Below are 19,958 nucleotides of genomic sequence, written 5' to 3'. Positions count from 1 at the left end.
TTTGTAGCAGTAGCTTTAAGAGACTTTCTAAGAAGTGAGGCACAAAGGAACTCCGGTCTTCCCTTCCTCTTCAAAACACTAAATCTATGGGCAGGATCTAAAAAGTATGGTTGTCTAGATTTAGCTGCTTTCCCCCCACTGGTTATGACACTAACAGCTGGTTAAATGTTTGGCTATGAACTGAAACAGGTCAGTGTTTGCCAGCTTCTACAGTTCTGTCATTTTGCATTCTCAACAAAACTTTTAGCAGAATGTTTGCCCTTGATGGCATTTCTTCTGTTCTGCTTAGCAAGCTTCAAATGTAGGGTTGCCAGCTCCCAGTTGGGAAATTCCTGGAGATGTTGGGAGGTAGAGGCTGGGGAGGGCAGGGTCTGGTGATGGAAGGGATCTCTGCAGGGCATGATGGGCACAGAGTCCACCCTCCAAAGTAGCCATTTGCCCCAGGTGAATTTGCCCATTGCCTGGAGATCAATTGTAATTCTGGGAGATCTCCAGGTACCACCTGGAGGTTGGCAACCCTATGTCTCAACCTATCATTGGGCAAACTAGCCTGTATCTGTACCTGTTAGCTATCAAATAAGAAGTATCTATTGTATGGGGACAATAGCAGTGAGCGATACTGGTGTTTCATTTGGCAGTATTAGGTTTTCTTCCAGTGAACCCTACCTTCCTCAAAATTATTGGAGGCTCCTCCTATGAGAAAATTAGTGGTAGACAACCTTTCCTGGCCATTCTAAATAACATTTTTTTATTTTGTAATAAAACAGTAAACATATAGAGCATTCAACATTAAAATACCATATGCCATGAGCATCCATAGGGACACACACCAGGCACAGTCTAGCCCACTCTCCCACTTCAGTAGGGTTGTCACGTATGGTGTCTCGATGTGAACTGTGTACCCTACAACAGCTGACCCCAGGAGTGTTCTCTAAAAGTGGTTTCCAAGAAGCATGTGAATAATCAGACACTGAAACATCTGGAGAACATCCTGCTAATCAGAATTTGCAATGAAGAAGACTGCAATGAAAGTTTTGAGCCTGAGCTTGCAGTGTGGTGAACTAATGCAAATGCTCAGAAATCTATACAATACATCGGTTCATTTGGGTTACACATGTCCTATAAGGGGCTTTGAGGCCTCCAAGATAGTAGAGTACAAGGTTTTGTTAAGCAATGGCTTTATCTCAAGAGATCTGATTAGAGATGGGAAAAACTCTTGAACTGCTGAAACTAAAGCTTGCTTTCTTCTGCCATCACACAGTTGGGTTCTAAGGACACTGAGATTTTACTATCCAAACCAGGAACTTCTGCTCATATTTCTCTGCAGTACAGAACTATACAATACATCGGTTCATTTGGGTTGCACATGTCCTATAAGGGGCTTTGAGGCCTCCAAGATAGTAGAGTACAAGGTTTTGTTAAGCAATGGCTTTGTCTCAAGAGATCTGATTAGAGATGGGAGAAACTCTTGAACTGCTGAAACTCAAGCTTGCTTTCTTCTGCCATCACACAGTTGGGTTCTAAGGACACTGAGATTTTACTATCCAAACCAGGAACTTCTGCTTGTAATGCTTGTTCTGTTCTCCTGCCTTGCAGTCACTGTTCAGTGTCTCCAGGATGGTCACTTTGTCCTGTAGTGTGTCTGTCTGCTACCCCTCACCACTTGAACCATGCAGGACCCCGTGCCAAAGGCCAGTGGCTTCAAGTAAGTTGGAATAGCTGTATCTATTCTGTATGAGTCCCAAGCACCTGCTCTCCCCATTATGCATCCAATATTTGCCTACTATTAAAACTTGAAGAATAAGCTTTGGTACTAGGGAACTCTGAAGTGATGAGTGGGATACATGGCATCAGGAGCTATGGAGTGACATCTAGGGAAGAAGGTGAGTGAGGGACAATTACTGAGTATGCTCCTTCTAAAATGCCCCCCAAACCCTCCTGGTTTCTTGCTTGTTTTGGCCACTTAACCTTGTGCTCGCTGCCCAACTGTACTATCTGTGAACAAACAGTGCTCCATAACTGGGCACCATGATGGCTTGACCCCTAACCTCCACTGACAAGGCCCTGCCTGGCCATAACGTCTCTTCTCAGACATCCACTTGCAGTATTCATCTGCTGAAATAAAAGGTGCCTTGGTACGCCGGGGGGTGGGGTGGGGGCTGCTACAGCAGCACACTCACGGAAGGGACTGAGTGCTTCCTCTCAAGCAATATTTTTTAAACAATGATGTAGTTTTACTCATTCAGCATGCAGAAGGACCCTTACCACAGGGTCATAATTCCAGCAACATAACGAAGCACAGAACAATTATGGCTGCTTTTACATGGAGGGTATGCTCTATCCTGGCTCTCAAAGTGGAGTAGTGGTTTTAGAACATCCATACAACATAGGGTTGCCAGGTCTGTGTTGGAAAATACATGAAGACTTGGGGAGGGGGGGTGCAGGAGAGGGCGGGGTTTGGGGAGGGGAGGGGCCTCAGCATGGTACAATGCCACAGAGTCCACCCTTCAAAGCAGCCATTTTCTCCAGGGGAGCTGATCAGGAAGCACAGGGCATATTCAGGAGGCTTTCACTCAAAGACATCATTCTGTTTTGAATCAGTTTTTGTCCTGAATGTTTATAAAAGTGAAGTGGGGTTCTTTCTTTTGGCACTTCACATAGGCTCTTTAAATTGTATGCACAACACAACTGGACTGGCTTTTGAATTTCAGATGGCACTATATTGTCACACGTTTTCCCATAGAGCCTGCCATTTTAAAGAAGATGCTATTGCAGTTTTGCCTTATATTGATACGCTGTTTCAATTTTTTGAAGGGCAAAAGGATTGGAAAAATAAAAGGCAGCTCATTACAAAGCGCTACAAACATCTCAGTCAGTCATCTGCTGTGATTCAGAAACACAACCAGATTTTTGAAAGCCTTGAAGAACAGAGGGCTTCAAAAACGGAGCAAACATTTATATAAAAAGAGAATACTTGCCCTTTAAGAGGACTGAAATGTTTAAAACCCATTCACTACCAGAACTGGCAACTGTTTAAAGAACCTGCCTATCTGAAATGCAAAATAAGCCCCATTCTCCATCAAATACCAAAATGGATTAAAAAGCTTGTCTGACAGTACTCTCCGTTAAAATGTCCCACTTCAAGAGGCTGCCCAAGAGCCCAGTAGGCGATACTAACAGAACTGCTGAAGGGCTGAAAGCTCGTGCCTTTTTTTTTTAATGCAAACTAATATTGGGACACTTCCTACAAATACTCTGTAAGTGTTTGGTTTCCGGCCTGGGTTTGGTACCGAGACGGCTTTAATCGCATTGGTAGACAATCTTTCCTGTTGATACTGTTAGATCTTTCAGCTCAGCGGCCTTTGGCACGGCTGGCCACTCCATTCTTCTTCATTACCTTGAATATGGAGTTGGTGTTAGGGGTGTAGCTCTTGGGTGGTTTCACTCTTTTCTGCCTGACTGAACACAAAGTCTCTACTGGAGATACAGAATCAACTGGGATTTGTGCCTCAGAATTCTTTTCGCTCATCTCTCAATAGATAGAGATACACACACACAAACACGTATATAAGACCACTGAATGAGACGGTCTAGAGGTTTGGGGTTGGGTGTCATCAGTATGGCCTTTATTTCATTATCCAGGCCTCCTGATGTGTCTACCTTGGTTCTGAACCAGGGCTTTCAGGCTGCGGACATGTGGAATCTAGACAAGACCGAGGTGATACTGATTGGAAAGACAGATAGTACAGAGTGATTCGGTCCTAGATGGAGTAAGGTTGTCTATTTCAGAGCAAGTTGAGAACTTGGGGTGGGGGTGCTCATAGACCCTGCCTTGTTGTTTGAAAAGGAGGTTGGCAAGGTTCCTGGGAGTGCCTTAACTGCATCTGAGTCACCTACTCTTTTTTTTTTTTAACCTAGACTCATCGGATCAGGCCACGGTGATCCATGTTTCTGAAATCTCATGGTCAGATTGCTGTGACACAGTCTATGTGGGGCTGCCCTTGAAACCCGGAAACTACAACTGGTCCAGAATACAGCAGCCTGACTATTGTCAGGGCTTACCTGCTAGGAACATAGGTTGCCCATTCTGAAACAGCTATATTGGCTGCCAGTCTGTTTCTGAGTTCAATTCAAAGTGCTGCTTGTGGCCTCTAAAGCCTTTCATGACCTGGAACCCACATATCTGAAGGGCCATCTCCTTCCATAGGCCCCTGTACACCAATTATGGTCATCAGGCAGCCATCTGTTGGCTATCTCACTATTTAGGATGGCCCATCTGGCACAGGCCAGAGCCTGGGCATTTTCCATTGTGGTTCCTATTCTGTGGAATAGGTTCCTTGAAGAGGTATGAGGAGTGCCTTCCATAGAGATTTTCAGAAGGCACTGCAGGGCTTGCTTGTTTGCCAGGGGGGTTGAATGACAGACATCTTTGGGGGGAGATTGGGGGTTTGTTTTATTCTGGTTCTAATTTTAACTGAAAATGTTTTTTAACTGCTACCATAGGCCTCCTTGAACCATTAGGAAAGGTGGGGTATAAAGGTTTTAATAAATCAATAGTGTTGCCACTAGGTGAAAACATTGGTTTACCCCAGTAGGTCTAAAGTCACATGGACAGGCATTTCAAAAATTTTGTGCTAGTCCAGCTACGACGGAATGCAGACCCTGCTCAGCCCACCCTTCCCTGGCACTGCCAACACCTGCCCTTGGGGGGGGGGCTCTCCTCCTCCTGTATCTGCAAACGCAATTTCTCCAGTTCCAGCTGCCTGAGCAGGACCTCATTCTGCTAGCTTGGGCCTTCCACTGCAGCTGCACCTAGGGACTGGTCAGTGGTTAGCAGGAGAGCTCTCATCTCATCTGCTGTCTTATCCTCATGGTCTAGGTGCTGCTTCCTGCTGCTCTGCCTTTGTAATCTTAAGAATTCTCAAGGGTTCTTCTAAATCCATTTTATCTAGTCTGATCTGGCCATACTCCAGCAGACCCGGGGGAGGACCCCCAAACCTTCCATTGCTCTCTCTGTGTGTGCGTGCGTGTGCCAAATTCAAAATGCCTTGCCAATCAAGTTCTATGTTTGTCCTAATCCCAACTCCACCAACAAGGAAAAGCCCATGTTCCACACGCTCTTGGATCCAGCCAGGTAAATGAGCAATGTGCACTAAATTCTTCTGTTTAGAAATCTCCTGTGGCAGAACATCCCACCTTGATCAACTCGTTCAAACTGATATAGAACCTATACATGCCTTTTCTAGGGAGACTTGGAGCCAGTGTGGTTTAGGAGTTAGAAATGAACTGGCTTGCCTAACTCAAAGTCCCCATTCACCCATGGAGTTCTTCTTTAGGGGGTAATTATTCAGGATTGCGTCAGAGGGTTGGTAGGATAAAACAGAGGGGAGAATGATAGAAACCTCCACAATGCTTAGGAAGGAAGAGGGGGATAAAGATGTGAAGGACCCTTTACTTGGACGTATTGCGTAACAGAAGTACCCTTTCTGCAGCAGGCAGACCAAAGGCCCAGCATCCTGTGCAGCACAGAGTGGCTGACTTCCTGCCCCAGAAAGAGCAAGAGACGGAAGCATCCCCGCTCTGCTGACCTCCAGCACCCTGCCCTTTGGCTGTATATGAACTCCAACCATGGCAGTCCTATTCAGCTATCATAGTGAATAGTTATTGCCAGATATTTCCTCCATGTAGTGTCTAATCACTTTTAAAAACATTCTATCCTATGGCATTACCACATCTTGTGACAGTAATTTTTATAATTACAAGTTGTGGGAAGAAACATTTGCTTTTGAATCCCATCCTACTTCTATCACATGAAGTAGATGTGGTTTATTGTAAGTAAACACTTTAAATAGACCAGTGGATATTTTTTTTTTAAGTTAACAAATACATCCATTTTAGAGGAAAGCATGCTATTTTTGTACTAACTAGATCCCTGCCTTGGATGGTGGCAGAAATTGTTGGGAGAGTGTGAAACAAAAATATGAAAACAAAACATACAGTAAAATACAATGGGTATCCTGCAAATGCTTACAAAACTAAGATTTTAACACTCTGCAATGCACTGGCTTACCTATTTCACAGCGACTGAAGAAGAACTCTTTTGGAAACAAGGGAACTATACCGGGACCTTGTATCGCTGTCACTGTTCTCTCTGAATGTCATCACTCCTCGCTGTTATTGTGATCTTTGAGTGTTATTGTTCCCAATTTTATAGGATGTCTCAGCTATTCGTTAGCTTGATTGCTTAATCACATCCTATTTGGTCAGTTGGCAATTGGACTTTTGTAGATTTTGTGAGTTCATTGGTACTGATTTTGTATTTGACTGACTGACTAGAGTGTTGTACCATTTTCAATAGAGTCATTTTTGTGAACTCTTATTGGTGGAAATTTGAGATGATCTGGGAGCCTCTGAGATACAGCCCGTTTTCGAAGTTTAATACATTGGGTTACAGCAACCTCCAGGTGGTGCCTGGAGAACTCCATCTGTTACAGCTGCTCTCCAGACAACAGAGATCAGTTTTCCCTGGAGAAAATAGCCACTCTGGAGGGTGAGCTCTATGGCACTGTACGCGGCTGAGGTCCCTCCCCAAATTCCCCCCCCCGGCTCCACCTCCCAGACCTCCAGATATTTCCAGACCCGGAGCTGGCAACCCTAAACGGTAACTGAACAGTCCAAGCGGCCAAGAGACAGAACTGCCACGCCTGTCTGCCCAGCTCCCCCTGCAGAAGTCATTTGAAATTACCAAAGCACAGCCACTCCTAAAAACAGGATGAAAATCTATTCCACACACACAAAAAGTGGATCCCTAATAATAAACACTGAAACCTCCAGGAGATCAGCTGAGTACCACGGTCACCACAATTACAGGCTCATTGTTATTTACCTACTTCCTTTATACCCCTCCTGTCTCCCCAGTGGGAACCCTTATGCCTTCCTCTTCTCCATTTTATCCTCACAACAACCTTGTGAGGTAGGTCAGGCTGAGAGTGGTTGACTGGCCCAAGGTCATCGAGCAAACTTCTGTGGCAGAACAGCGTGGCAAATGAAGCAGTGAAATAGCAGTAAATAACAGAGCACTTTGCAAACTAATCAGTGCTGTAGAATTGGAAAGATCGTGCTGATTTAAAAATACTAACAACCATACATTTTTTTAATTATATGCCTTCACCAAAGATTTGTTGGAGGCAGCTCAAAAGAGAAATCCATGTAAACGATGCAATCTACTATTTTATCCATCTATTTTATATAACTTTATCCCGCCCTTCCTCCAAGGAGCTCAGGGTGGTATATAGTGGTTCCTTGTCCCTCCAGTTTCTTCTCACAACCATCCAATTTGAAAATGCATTGAAAGTGGATTGAAAGTGGATTATTTAGAGTGTGTGAGCACAGCAGAGAATGACTGGCCCAAGGTCACCCAGTAGGTTTCATCACAGGGTCAGTATTTGAACCCAGGACTTCCTAGGACCTAATCAAACACTCTTAACTGCTACACAACACTGGCTCACTTTAAATTTATATGGGACTGTTTTTAAGTACTCAGTACACTTTGCATAGATCATTTGAAGAACAGCTGAAAAAAATTAGCTCAGCATCCATGGTTGCTAATAGGAAGATACTCCCAAATGAGTAATTAGGGGGACTGCCAACTCGTTAACTGTAGCTGTGCCTTCAATAACAGTGACTTGATGTGTGCAATGAGCAGATCTTAATGTTTCTCTCCATGCCAGGAAAACCATCTCCTGCTTCTTTCCTCACATCCATCAAGATGCATGTTAATAGTACAGGGATGTCTAAACTCTACAGGAAATCCATATGGTAGGGAATAATGGTCAAATGTCTCTTCTTCCATATGTGTCAATTTAAACACATGGAAGATTCACACGCCATTATCATACAGTCCTGAGGGTAGCTTACACTGGCTTCAGAAGCCCAGAGAAAAATGTCCTATGGTTTGAATCTTTTGATGTCATGCAGGTAAATAACATCACCTGAAATAACAAACTATTAAGCCTCTGTTAAAGTGACAAGACATTTTTCTCCAGGTAGTAGACAACCCATCTCCACAGCTCATTGTCCATCCTGCTGCACAAGCTGCAACAGTCACATTACCTGAAATCCACAGTTCAGAACAAAAATGTGTATTGAGGATTATGATGAACTAGAAATAAATCAGTTAATGAGCAGTGTCAACCCCACATCAGCTGGAAATAAAAGCCACGGATACTTGGTGGGATGAACTAAGTAGGCAGTGGGAGAGGCTCTCTCTGACTGGTGAGAACAGCGGAATGCATCCAGGAGGCGGCTCGGCTCGGAGGGGGAAAGGGGAATCAGTTGGGGGGAGAGAGAGACGGTCGGAGGAGCTGGGTTCTGGGAGAGAGTTATTGAGAAGGGGCTTTGGGGGGGGCTTCCTTCTGAGGGAAACCCCTTAGTCTGGGGCACAGTGACACAGGAGGGTGTCACAGAGCAGAGGGACAGATGAGACTCTGCGGAGAGGTTTTGCCAGAGTCAAAAGGGCAGGCCTCTGTTTAAGAGTGCGCACCCCAACACACAGACACACACACAGACACACACACACACACAGAGGGAAGGACTGTCGTTCTATTCTCCCCGGGGAAAGTCCCAGCAGGGACAGACAGATCTCCAGCCCACCTGGGAAGCCTTGAGTTATGCATTGTAGATGATCTGTAACATTACAACTGCCTGCCTATGGCAAAGAAATATCGTAGAGGGTTTGTTGCTCTTATTATCCCTGCCTGACTTTTAAGAAGCCTGCAACAGTGTGAAGAGAGCTCATAGTAGAAACTGGCTGGTGGCCAACTGTTTAGTTCAGATAAAACCTTTAAAACCATTTTCTCCCTACACTTTTTTAAAGAATAAATCTTACCTCTTATGTTATTTAAAACCACGCTCTCAGTGCCATTCTTTTATATCTGTCAGGAGAAAGGTTTGGGCTTCTGAGGTGAAAGGAAAGGGGATGGCAGAAGTCATACAGGGAGGAGGGTACCTCACACTTGGGTTGTCCGTTTTTCCTCTAAAAGGGGATTTTTATTTTTAACAGTCAGAGATTCAAAAAGTGATTATTTCCCCCAGCATTCCAGGAAAAGATGCATTTGTTGAATTTCTGCACAAGACACAACTGTACTTTAAAATAAAAGTCAGAAGTTGAAAAGTACAGCACAATATGCCAATGACACTTCTGTGACCTGAGGTCAGGCACGCATGACACCTGCCAGTTCCAGGCAAAATTCTCAGTCCCTTCTTTTCAAGATCAGTTTCATTTGACTTGCCCACAACTCAAGGGGTCTGGTAGGAAATCTGAGTTCTCAGCACTTCTAAAAGAGACAAAAAGATAGAAGGAGAAAGAGAAAAGGAAGGAAGGAAGGAAGGAAGGAAGGAAGGAAGGAAGGAAGGAAGGAAGGAAGGAAGGAAGGAGAGAGACTGGTTATAGGAGAAGGTCACACATGAAGGTGTACCAGAACAATTTGGTGGCACATGGGTGTTACTCATTTCCTTTCTGTTCTGAACTTTGCACTTTTGACATGACCCCTCGAAAAGTTCCACACAGCAGCTCCAGGTGCCAGTCTGCCCAAGAGTTTCACAACCCCTCCCCTCACTATAAAGGCCAGTCCCTGAGCACTTTTGGGTAGTGGAACTACACTAAGACTATCGTGGGTGCTTTTGCTTTTGCACCACAGCAGCGATGTTAGGCTGCAGCTACTGCAGAGCCTTAACACTCCTGTTGTTGTTTCTAGTGGGCTTGTCCTGTGGGCAGCAGCAGGGACTCCTGCCTGCGAGTTTTCCCGTTTTGCCTCATAGATATGATTGTGGAGAGCGCAGCATGCAGTTAGTAGTGCTCCCTAAACCAAATCTTAATGTCCGCTTTAAAGTTGTTGGTAAGTGTCTCTTATTGACTCCTCTCTCACTTTTGATTTTTGAACCAAATAAGGGTGTGTGTTTTTCTAAACCATGATGTAGAGAGGCTTCACTTTCTGACCCTGTTGGGGCTGGCTGTCCTACAGGCTATCAGTTCAGTAGCTTTTAGACATAAGCCTTTATGGGTAGGCTGCAGTTATAGTTTGGTTGGTGCTGACAAATATTCTAGGATCTGTGGATAACGGATGCTATACTAACAAAAGGCCAGTTGCTTTGTAAAAAATAAGATAAAAAAGCTAATTTTGAAATAACTAGCTATAGTAAGATAGCGGAGTAGCTGAGCAACAAACCAATGGGGGGGGGGGCCTTGCACAAAAACAGGTAGAACTTTCCCTTATAGCAAAAGTTGTTCTGCCTGAAAACGCAGGTTTCCCTTAGAGTGGGAGCCTGGCTTGTCTCCCTTATCTCAGGCCTTGATGGGCTGCTGGGTTATACTTCATCGCCTTCCCACTTAAGCATTGCCTCTGGGTTTAATGCTGTCTTTCTCCCACTGTTTGGTATGGGCCAGGTGTCCATGACCTTTATGAGAACTTAAGACGCCTCTAGTATTCCAGTACTTTGATCAAACTATGACTGTGGCTAATTTTTAAAGAAACTTTCTAGCAGGTTTTTTCTCTCTGAAACTATGAGACATGGTCTCTCTCTACTTTGTAAACCTGCTTCTCAAATCCACATAAGAGAGGACTGTTTTGTCCTTCAGGATCCATCTAGAATCCTAGCTTTCCAATAAATAAAAATTTACTACAAATTTAAATGATCTAAACTTAAATTTAGGATGAAACAAAGAGAGCTGACATGGTTTCTAGGTATTTCCTATTTTCAGTGTATGATTACTGAAGGCTTGTAAATAGGAATTTGTCTGGGAAAATCAGCAATTTTCTTAAGACAGAAATTTTTACTGAAGGGTTTAAAAAAAAAAAAAAAAACCTACCTAGAAATGATATTTTAGCTTAAAGATAAATGTACATTGCCTTGTAATGCTGTTGTTCTATTATTGGAATGAAAGGTCTACCATCTTAGAAGCCCTTAAAATGTCTTTGCAGGAACATGTTCACTCAATATCTGGAAGACATTGAGAGGTGTCCCTACTGTAAACTCTATCTGGCTCCTGTCCATGTTGCTTCCAAGGGTCAGGGGACACCTCCAGACAGGTTGTCTGCTTCATGTATGGTCTGCCTTCCTTTCTTACTGAGACCAAAGGCAGATTACAGAATGAGAACTCAATGCAGGAATTTTTAAAAACCTGCCTACAATTTTTAGACAGTTAAATCCTATTCACTTTATAAAATGTCCTCCTGAACAATTCTCTGTTGTTGAAGTTTATTTCCTTTGTGCAAAATTCTGCTTTACACATTCTGTTGAATGACCTTTCCTCACCTCCTCCAGCAGGCCATTCCACCAGGTGGGAGCCAGAGACAGAGAGGGCAGGCGGGCAGGCAGGCAGTTGTTGATCTTGGAGAAAGCTTTGCTTGGGTAAGCCAAGCTGTCCTAGTGGAGCATAACAGAAGAGGCAGTTCTGCAAATAGGGGGCTCCTAAGCCATACAAGGTTTTATGGGGAGGGCGGGGTATAAATCAAATAAATGAATAATAAGCAACAACTTGAACCTGTGAACTAATTAGTAACCAGTGGCATGACTGTAGAACACATGTAATATGCACACTCTGCCTAGCTCCATACAGCAGTCAATCCATGGTGTTCTGTACCAGCCGAAGTTTCTGAGCTATCTTAAGTGCAGACTCATGTAGACTGTATTAAAATAGTGTAGCCTTGAGATTACTGTGGCAGGAACCCACATGGAAATAATGAATGGATTTTAATGAATGCTTCTGGGTGAGTACCATAGCATCTAATTGACTGATCCACATCTTTGCTCTGTTTAGAAAAATTTATGCTACTTAACATTGTTCACAAACAGTAAAACATCAGATTATAATTGTCCACAGATGAATTTGGAACAGCCTTTGAAGTTACAAATTGTTCTATCTGCCTTCACTGGGTCACATCCAATGAGGACAGAGCAGTATTTTCTGCTGGCTACCAGGGCTGCCACGTGCAGTACAAGGTAAGGTCTAACAGCTACTGCTCTGAGGCCCTGCTGGCCAGGGGTGGAAAGGTAATGGGTAGTGTCGGGGAAGAACAGACGAGTGTAGGTTTGTAGACTTTGAGGCAAGATGTTGCTAATTGAAATGTCGGAAATTTTAGTTTAGTGCTGTGGGAAGTCGTTGTTGAACAAAGTAGTTGTTGGAAAGGACAGAATTATGAAAAACTCTGTTCTGTGTTTATAGGATGGTTAATACTTGCTCTATATGGGATGATATTGAAACACATGCACCAGGCTTTAAATCTGTACCAAGGTATCCCCATGAAAAAAGTGTGTCGCTCCATTTCTTTTCTTTTCTTTTTTTTAAATCTGTGTCGCCTTGACCTGGACAGCCCAGGCAAGCCTGATCTCATCAGATCTTTGACCCTGGCAAGTATTTGAATGGGAGATCTCCAAAGGATACCAGGGTTGGGAGGCCGATGAAGGCTATCCAGCCACTTCTCTGAACATCCTCCATGCCCCAGTAGGAGTCTTCAGAGGTCTCCATGAGCCAGTTTGGTGTAGTGGTTAAGAACGTGGACTCTAATCTGGGAGAACCAGGCTTGATTCCCCACTTCTCCGCATGCAGCTGCTGGTGTGACCTTGGGTCAGTCATAAGTTCTTTCAGAGCTGTTCTCTCAAGGGCAGTTCTCGAAAGGGCTCTCTCGGCCCCACCTACCTCATAGGGGAGGGGAAGGGAAAGGAGTTTGTAAACTGCTCTGAGACTCCTTTGGGTAGTGAAGGGCAGGGTATAAATCCAATCTCTTCTCTTCTTCTTTTCCAGGCATGGGCACTCACATACACAAAATGCAAAAATACACACACAAAAAAAACCTGTGTCCAAATTGAGTTACTTGCTACTTCCTATGTTGAAATGTCTCTGTAACAAAGCTTTCTGTTAATATAGATCAAGCATGAGGTAATGTGAAAGACCTCTGCCTGAGATCCTGGGGAGCCGCTGCCAGTCTGAGTAGACAATACTGATTTTGATGGACTAAAGCTCTGATTCATAAGCGTAAACTATGGGAGGGGCTTGGGGACCCAGGCCTTTCCCAAATTTTTCCAGGGAGGACTGAGCCTTCCCCGGCAAACCAGTGCCTGGCAATATTGAGTTTAAAACTTTCCTGTGTGGGTTATTTTATTTTGGCCTCAATTTTTCCCTTCCAGGCTCACTTTCTTACAAAAACTTAATTGAGCTAGCAGGATAGACAATGGGATTGTTAAACATCCCCTTTCTCTCTCCCCCCCTTCTCCTAGCAAATGCTAGTCTTTAGAAACTTTAACTGCCTTTACCACAGTGGGGAAAGAGACTTGATAACGTTCTTTGCCACAGACAAGATTGGGGGGCGAGGAGACATGCAGATCAGAGACCTTTTAAAATTCCCTTTTACCCTGTGAGCAGCTAAGAGAGAACATTGGCTAGGAATGAGCACTCTGTACATGTTCACACTCTTCATTTTGCTGTTACTTAAAATGGTCTGGTATAGTTTCAAAGGGGCAACCAACTGGGATGTACTAAAAGGAATGACAGGATTGCCCACTGAAAACAATGGGAGAGGCTTGAAGTCCTATTGGAGATAATGGGAGCAAGGAATGCCAATTGACTTGTATGGGCTCCACTGAAATACATTGCAGCACAAAAAAAGTTGCAAAGGAAATGTGGAATGGTTTTTCCATTAAGGTCTTTGGGCCCAGACAGGCTATTTTGGGACTGGAATGACAGCACTCAGAGTAAAACAAATTTAGAGTCCAGCGGCACCTTTAAGACCAACTAAGGTTTAGTCAGGGTATGAGCTTTTGTTTGCATGCACACAAGACAGTCCCTAGGAATAGAATCTCAGCTCTGGGACTAGAATGACACCCCCCCCCCAGAGTGGAGTGATGGCTCCTAGGAAGAGAATCTGTGCTCTGGGGCTGGAATGGCTGGTCACAGAGTGGAATGACAGCCCCTGGGAATAGGCTCAGTGCTGTGGGACTGGAATGACAGCCCTTAGAATAGAATGATAGTCCCAGGACACTGCTGCAAATCCCAGGAGCTGTCATACCAATCCCAGAACACTTCTGCTAATCCCAGGGACTGCTATTCCAGTCCAGCAGTACTGAGAAGATTGCTACTACTCTGAACTCTGTACATTGCTCAGAAATTGAGGGCACAGCAACTGTTTTGTATTCTGCCCTGACTCAGAGACTCCAGCCATGCATTTACCAAACGAAGGAATCTGTGATGCCACAATTTAGTACAAAGTCACCTTTATGAATAAGGCAGAAACAAGACTCCTGGAAACGAATGTCCAGGAAAACTTTTAAAATGTTCCCCTACAGGCTTTTCTGTGTTGCCCTCCTTATTTTCCAATTTGTGACCATTTGTGTGTCTTATGCACATGGATTGTATATCTGCAGATCTTAAAGTGACTATTCTAAAAGTGAATTTCAAAAACAGGACACAGCCAGAGATAACTGAGATACCACTACAATCACTGGCCACCTCCCAGTGCAGGGGCATTGATGGGGGTGTTGTGTTCCCAGGGGTTTTCAGACCCCCCCAACATTTATGGAAAGCCCCTCCCTAAATCTCATATGGCTCTGCCTCCATAGATAGTGACAATGGCCTGTGATGTCACTGGCTCCTCCCTATGATGTCACTGGGCCCCAGTTCTTTTAAGGACCTGGCACCACCCAGGCCTCTGGCCCAGCCCACCCCCACCCCCGGGAAATTGGAAAGTCTACGCCCCTGGCTCTGATTCAGGATAAGGCAGCGTCTGATATACTCTGATCTATAGGCACCTATGGGGAGACCACAGGTTGTGGACAGAGTAAACCTAATCTCCAAAAGTCAGAGAAAGAGAACAACATTTTGCTAAGAAGATGATGATCTTGGCTCATCACTACAGCAAAAGCTACAGAATCTAAGTCTGTTTTTGTAAACTGCCAAGACCTCCTTTTAGGAAAACCTTGACCATTTGCAGCCTAGAAATACCAACACATTTAGACAGTCAGTGTTTACCTTACCCTTCATAATTACTGCCCCCTCCCAAAATTAAAATGTTGCCCACAAGGAAAAAAAGATTGCTATTTTTCTGCAGGTATGTTCTCAACTAGAAATGACTAAGCTGTGTAAAACTTGATCTGGCACCCCAAGCACAAGTAGCCAAAACATCAGAGACTTGGAGTGGCATTACCATAACATTCGAATTTGATGACTTTTTCAGAATGGCCGGAATCACTTGAAGGTCCGAGTGGAGGAACTGACAAGAAGTAGACGTGTTGCTACTTTTAACGATATCAACATGGTCTGCCCTAAACCAGAAGAGCACATCTTAACACCAGAGGATGGCATGCGACACGTGCCCCAGCCGCCCCAGCCTGGCCCGGTGCGCCCGCTGCCTGCCCAGCCCCAGCCTGGCCCGGTGCGCCCGCTGCCTGCCCAGCCCCAGCCTGGCCCGGTGCGCCCGCTGCCTCACCTCTATCCTTCAATATACAACATAGGTATGTGAACTTCTACTATGTAATAACTATTCCTTGGTTTTCAAATGCTCAGCATGCATGATGAGTTCCCTCATTAAGCACAACTTTGGGTTCTGCATTTACTGAATGTGGCACTGCCAACTCTAGATGACATCTTTTTGCTCATAATTCTCTTGAAATGGCCCCAAACAGTCCAGTGGCACCTTTAAGACCAAGTTTTATTCAGGTACCAGCTCTCCCTCCTCTACGAGGGCAGATCTGCACGTTCCTCCCCCCAATAGCTAGCAATCCAAAACAGTCCAGTGGAGCCTGAGCGGTGGGTGTTGCCTTCTGACACACTTCTGGTGATGTCAGGGGGTGTGGCATATGCAAATAAGTTATGCTAATGAGTTATGATAATGAGCTCCTGCACCTCTTTTTCTATGAAATGACCCCTGGCTACTACCCGAGTTGACATTTTGAATTCCCCTTACAATATTAAGTAATATACTGACATAGTTATTCCAGCAAGTAGTCAGGTATGTATTAAATCTATTAAATACTTACTTTTAGATGAACCTGTTTTCTATCTCTGCCACAGACTTTTTATATGCTTTCTTTGTGTGGGAACGTATGTCATTCTCTACTCTCCAAGATAAATCTTGCTGCTCTGTACCGTAAAATGTAATGTTGTCTTATAACTATTCAACACCAAGTGTCTTATTGCTGCATACTTATGTCGGTCAATATTTATTGATGCCTAATAAAACAAACAATGAAGAGGGTTTCATAGAAACCTTTGGTATTTGATAATGAAAAACTGAATTCTGAAATCTTGTTTGGGTGCTAGTAGAGGATTCAGTATGAAACCGGCAATGATATTAGTGCCGAATGTTTTGTGTGCTGATAATGTGTGCCCAAACAGTACAGGTGAGGATGCACTATACAAATTCAGCATCAAGGTGCTTGTGCATCTTCCCACAGATGAATGAATTGATGGTATGCTTTTATTTTGGGCTCTTGCAGGCACTCATTTAACAATGGAACAATGTCGAGTTCTGGGAAGCAAAATCCCTTGTGCTGATACCTATGATCAAGCAACGTGCCGTCAAGCTAGCTGCTGCTATGACGACAGTGACATTAGTACTCCTTGTTACTATGGAAACACAGGTAAAACCTGGCATCTGATTGGTGAACAGAATTCCTAATATTGGTGTGATTGTTCAAGAACTATCTGGTGCTGCATTGTGAATGTCTCCTGTTTGTGAGCTTTGGGGAGCCAAGAGGATGATGCAGCTGTACAACAGAATCTTACACATTTTGCTGAAATGGCTCTGCCATCTCCCAGAGGGCAAATGGATTATGAAGATACCGTAGCTGTTGTCACTCTATTGCTGAGACCTGTTCTATGATCCTTTTACTCCTTGCAGTCACTGTTCAATGCCTCAAGGAAGGCCACTTCATCCTGGTTGTCTCCAGGGACATGTCAGACTACCCAGTTGTCCTTGACACTGTTAAGCTGTCTTACGCCCAAGCGGGGTGTGACCCTGTCAGGAGAACAGAGGCTTTCCTTGTCTTTCGCTTCCCCCTGACCCAGTGTGGCACAACAGTCCAGGTGAGAATGCCTCTGCTTTTAAGCCAGGGGAAACGGACAGTGCTGAAATTGTTGTGTAGATGAATACATATTCCATTATTTCTGTACTTCCTAGGTGATCGGTGACAGACTAATTTATGAAAATCAGCTAATCTCTGGCATTGATATCCAAAATGGGCCAGATGGATCCATCACCCGAGACAGCACCTTCATGTAAGTTTCAACCGTAGTATTTCTGTACTTCCTAGGTGATCGGTGACAGACTAATTTATGAAAATCAGCTAATCTCTGGCATTGATATCCAAAATGGGCCAGATGGATCCATCACCCGAGACAGCACCTTCATGTAAGTTTCAACCGTAGTAGGTATGGAGCTGCCAACAAGACTGAAGGGGGGGAAATGGCCTGGCCTCTCCCTCTCCCTCTAATGGCAGTTTGGTGAGCAGGAATCTATAAATGAATGACTTCATGATCTGGAGGCCAGCCAAGACTCACACGTTGAGCTCCACTAGCAGACGGTATCTGTCCCATCTTCTGCAGCCTCACAGACCCACCCGAAGATTTGCTCCTGAGGCCAGGAGGCCCTTGAGAGCAGTGGGAGGGAAGTTGTAGCAGTGGTACAAGTAGCCTTTGGACTCAGTGGTCTTCTAGGCATTCCCACACCACCACCCAGTGCATGATCCAGCCACCAACTGACTAAACTAGTGTAGCCTGCAAGCCTATACTTACTTGCCTGGAAGTAAGTACAGTTGAACTTACAGGAATTGACTTAGTAGTAAACATACATGGAATTGTGCTGACTGCATCTGGAAACTGTGATCATTAGAAGACTCAAGAGGGAAATTTATGAGTCACACAGTGAGAAATGTAGGTATTTGCTGTTTAGAGATGTTGTGCTGCCATAGCTAAATAATGCAGTTAGGTTACCCTGAATTCCATCTCTAAACTTTTCCTTGCTGCTAAGTGATCACAGCCCCTATGACTGAGCTTAGGGGAAAGGGCCCACAGCCAGTTGGGCTCTGAGAAGGGGCAGGAGAGGGAGCTGCTGCTGCTGGAGTGGTGAGTGTTTCATTATTTGCCTTTCCTTAACTGCTGAGGAGTAGGTGAGGTTACTGTGTGGGAGGATAGTGTTTGAGGGTATGTGGGTGTGTATAACCTGTTGAAGAGTGACGCTTGTTTGAGGGAGTGTGGTTTCTGTTTGTCTCTTTTGCCTGGGGCTGACTGCTGGCCCCGCCCTCTGTTGGGTGAGCCTTAATTATATTTGGCTTCTCCTTGCCAGGCTCTTGCCCTGTGGGTCTGGCCTGGGGACTCCATAGAAGGCTGAGTAGGTCTTACACTCTATATTTGTTAAGTTAGTTTTTGCTTCTGCAAACCCTTCACAAGTAGTTGAGAGGCAGTTCGGCAGGGAAGTTATCAAAGAAGTGTCAGTTAAACAGAACTAATTTTGAAAAGGATTACAACAGCATGGCTGGTGAGGGAGCTGAGGCAATGACGTGCAAAGTCTGTGGCATGTTCGTATTCTTACCTGAGGGTAACAGCAATTACACTTGCAGCAAGTGTAAATTGGTAGCCATGCTGGAGGAGAAGATACGGGGAGTTGAGGCATGCTTGTCCACACTCCAGTTTATAAGGGAAGGTGAAGAGTTCATGGATAGGACGCATGAAGCACTCCTGAGACGCCAACAGGAGGAGGAGGGAAAGGTATCTCAGCAACTGGAGGAGCACCCAACACAAGAGGAAGGCACATGGAAGAACGTAACCCACAGGGGCAGGAAGATCAAGAGACATTCTGAGCCTCTGTTATTAAGCAATCGGGATCTCCCCACAGATATTGATTCTGAACCACTGGAACAAGAGCTCTGCCCCCAGCCTCCACAAAGCTTGAAGAAAATTTCTCAGACCCCTGTGGATGAGAGGACTCAAGTCTCTGCTCCCCAATATAGGCAAAGAAGAAGAAGAGAAGAGATTGGATTTCTATCCTGCCCTTCACTACCCAAAGGAGTTTCAGAGCAGCTTACAAACTCCTTTCCCTTCCCCTTCCCACAACAGACACCCTGTGAGGTAGGTGGGGCTGAGAGAGCTCTGACAGAAGCTACTGTTTTTCAAGAACAGCTGTGCCAGAACTATGGCTCGCCCAAGCTCATCCAGCAGGTGCAAGTGGAGGAGTGGGGAATCAAACCTGGTTCTCCCAGATTAGAGTCCACGCACTTAACCACTACACCAAACTGGCATGTGTTGGTAATTGGGGATTCTCTACTGAGAGGGGTAGAAGCTAAAGTGTGCCGACTGGACTTGTTGTCTCAAGAGGTATGCTGCTTACCGGGTGCACACATCCAGGATGTGATGGAAAGGGTAGGAAGACTCATCAAGCCCATGGATTATTATCCCTTTTTGCTCATCCATATGGGAACAAATGATACAGCCCAGCACAGCCCAGACCACACTAAAAGAGACTATGTGGCTCTGGGTAAAAAGGTGAATGAACTGGGAGCGCAGGTTGTATTCTTGTCAGTTCTTCCTGATGAAGGCCGTGGCTTAGGAAGGGAAAGAAGAATACTGCAGATCAGTGACTGGCTACATAGATGGTGTCATCAGGAAAAGTTTGAATTTTTGGACCATGGCTTACACTTTTGAGATGAAGCTCTTCTATCAGGAGATGGTTTGCACCTCACGAGAGTAGGAAAAAATGTGTTTGGAAACAGCCTTGCAAACCTAATAAGGAGAACTTTAAACTAAATCCTGTGGGGGAGCAAGACAAAAATGCAAAGCCAATAACTGGAGATAAGAGCGCTAAAGTTTTGCGGGGAGTGGCAAATATGTTAGATAACATTAACTGACATGTAAGTACAGAAACAAACACCTCAGGGTGCATGAAACATGGATTCTGATTCTCTACACTAAT

General features: G+C 44.6%; 1 protein-coding gene across 1 annotated transcript in view; it reads left to right on the top strand.

Annotated features, from left to right (window-relative positions):
- The window catches only part of ZP1 (zona pellucida glycoprotein 1), a 43,657-nt gene that overhangs the window by 11,540 nt on the left and 12,159 nt on the right, over window positions 1–19,958 (top strand). The window contains exons 5-9 of the mRNA XM_015411386.1: window positions 11,882–12,000; window positions 15,228–15,504; window positions 16,489–16,632; window positions 16,893–17,077; window positions 17,172–17,269. Coding sequence (XP_015266872.1) covers window positions 11,882–12,000; window positions 15,228–15,504; window positions 16,489–16,632; window positions 16,893–17,077; window positions 17,172–17,269 — 823 coding nt within the window. The remainder of the gene's footprint in view (window positions 1–11,881; window positions 12,001–15,227; window positions 15,505–16,488; window positions 16,633–16,892; window positions 17,078–17,171; window positions 17,270–19,958) is intronic.

This window comes from Gekko japonicus, unplaced genomic scaffold (genome assembly GCF_001447785.1).
Source record: "Gekko japonicus isolate JY-2015 unplaced genomic scaffold, Gekko_japonicus_V1.1 scaffold2829, whole genome shotgun sequence".
NCBI lineage: Eukaryota > Metazoa > Chordata > Lepidosauria > Squamata > Gekkonidae > Gekko > Gekko japonicus.
This window is presented reverse-complemented; position numbering and strand designations above follow the sequence as displayed.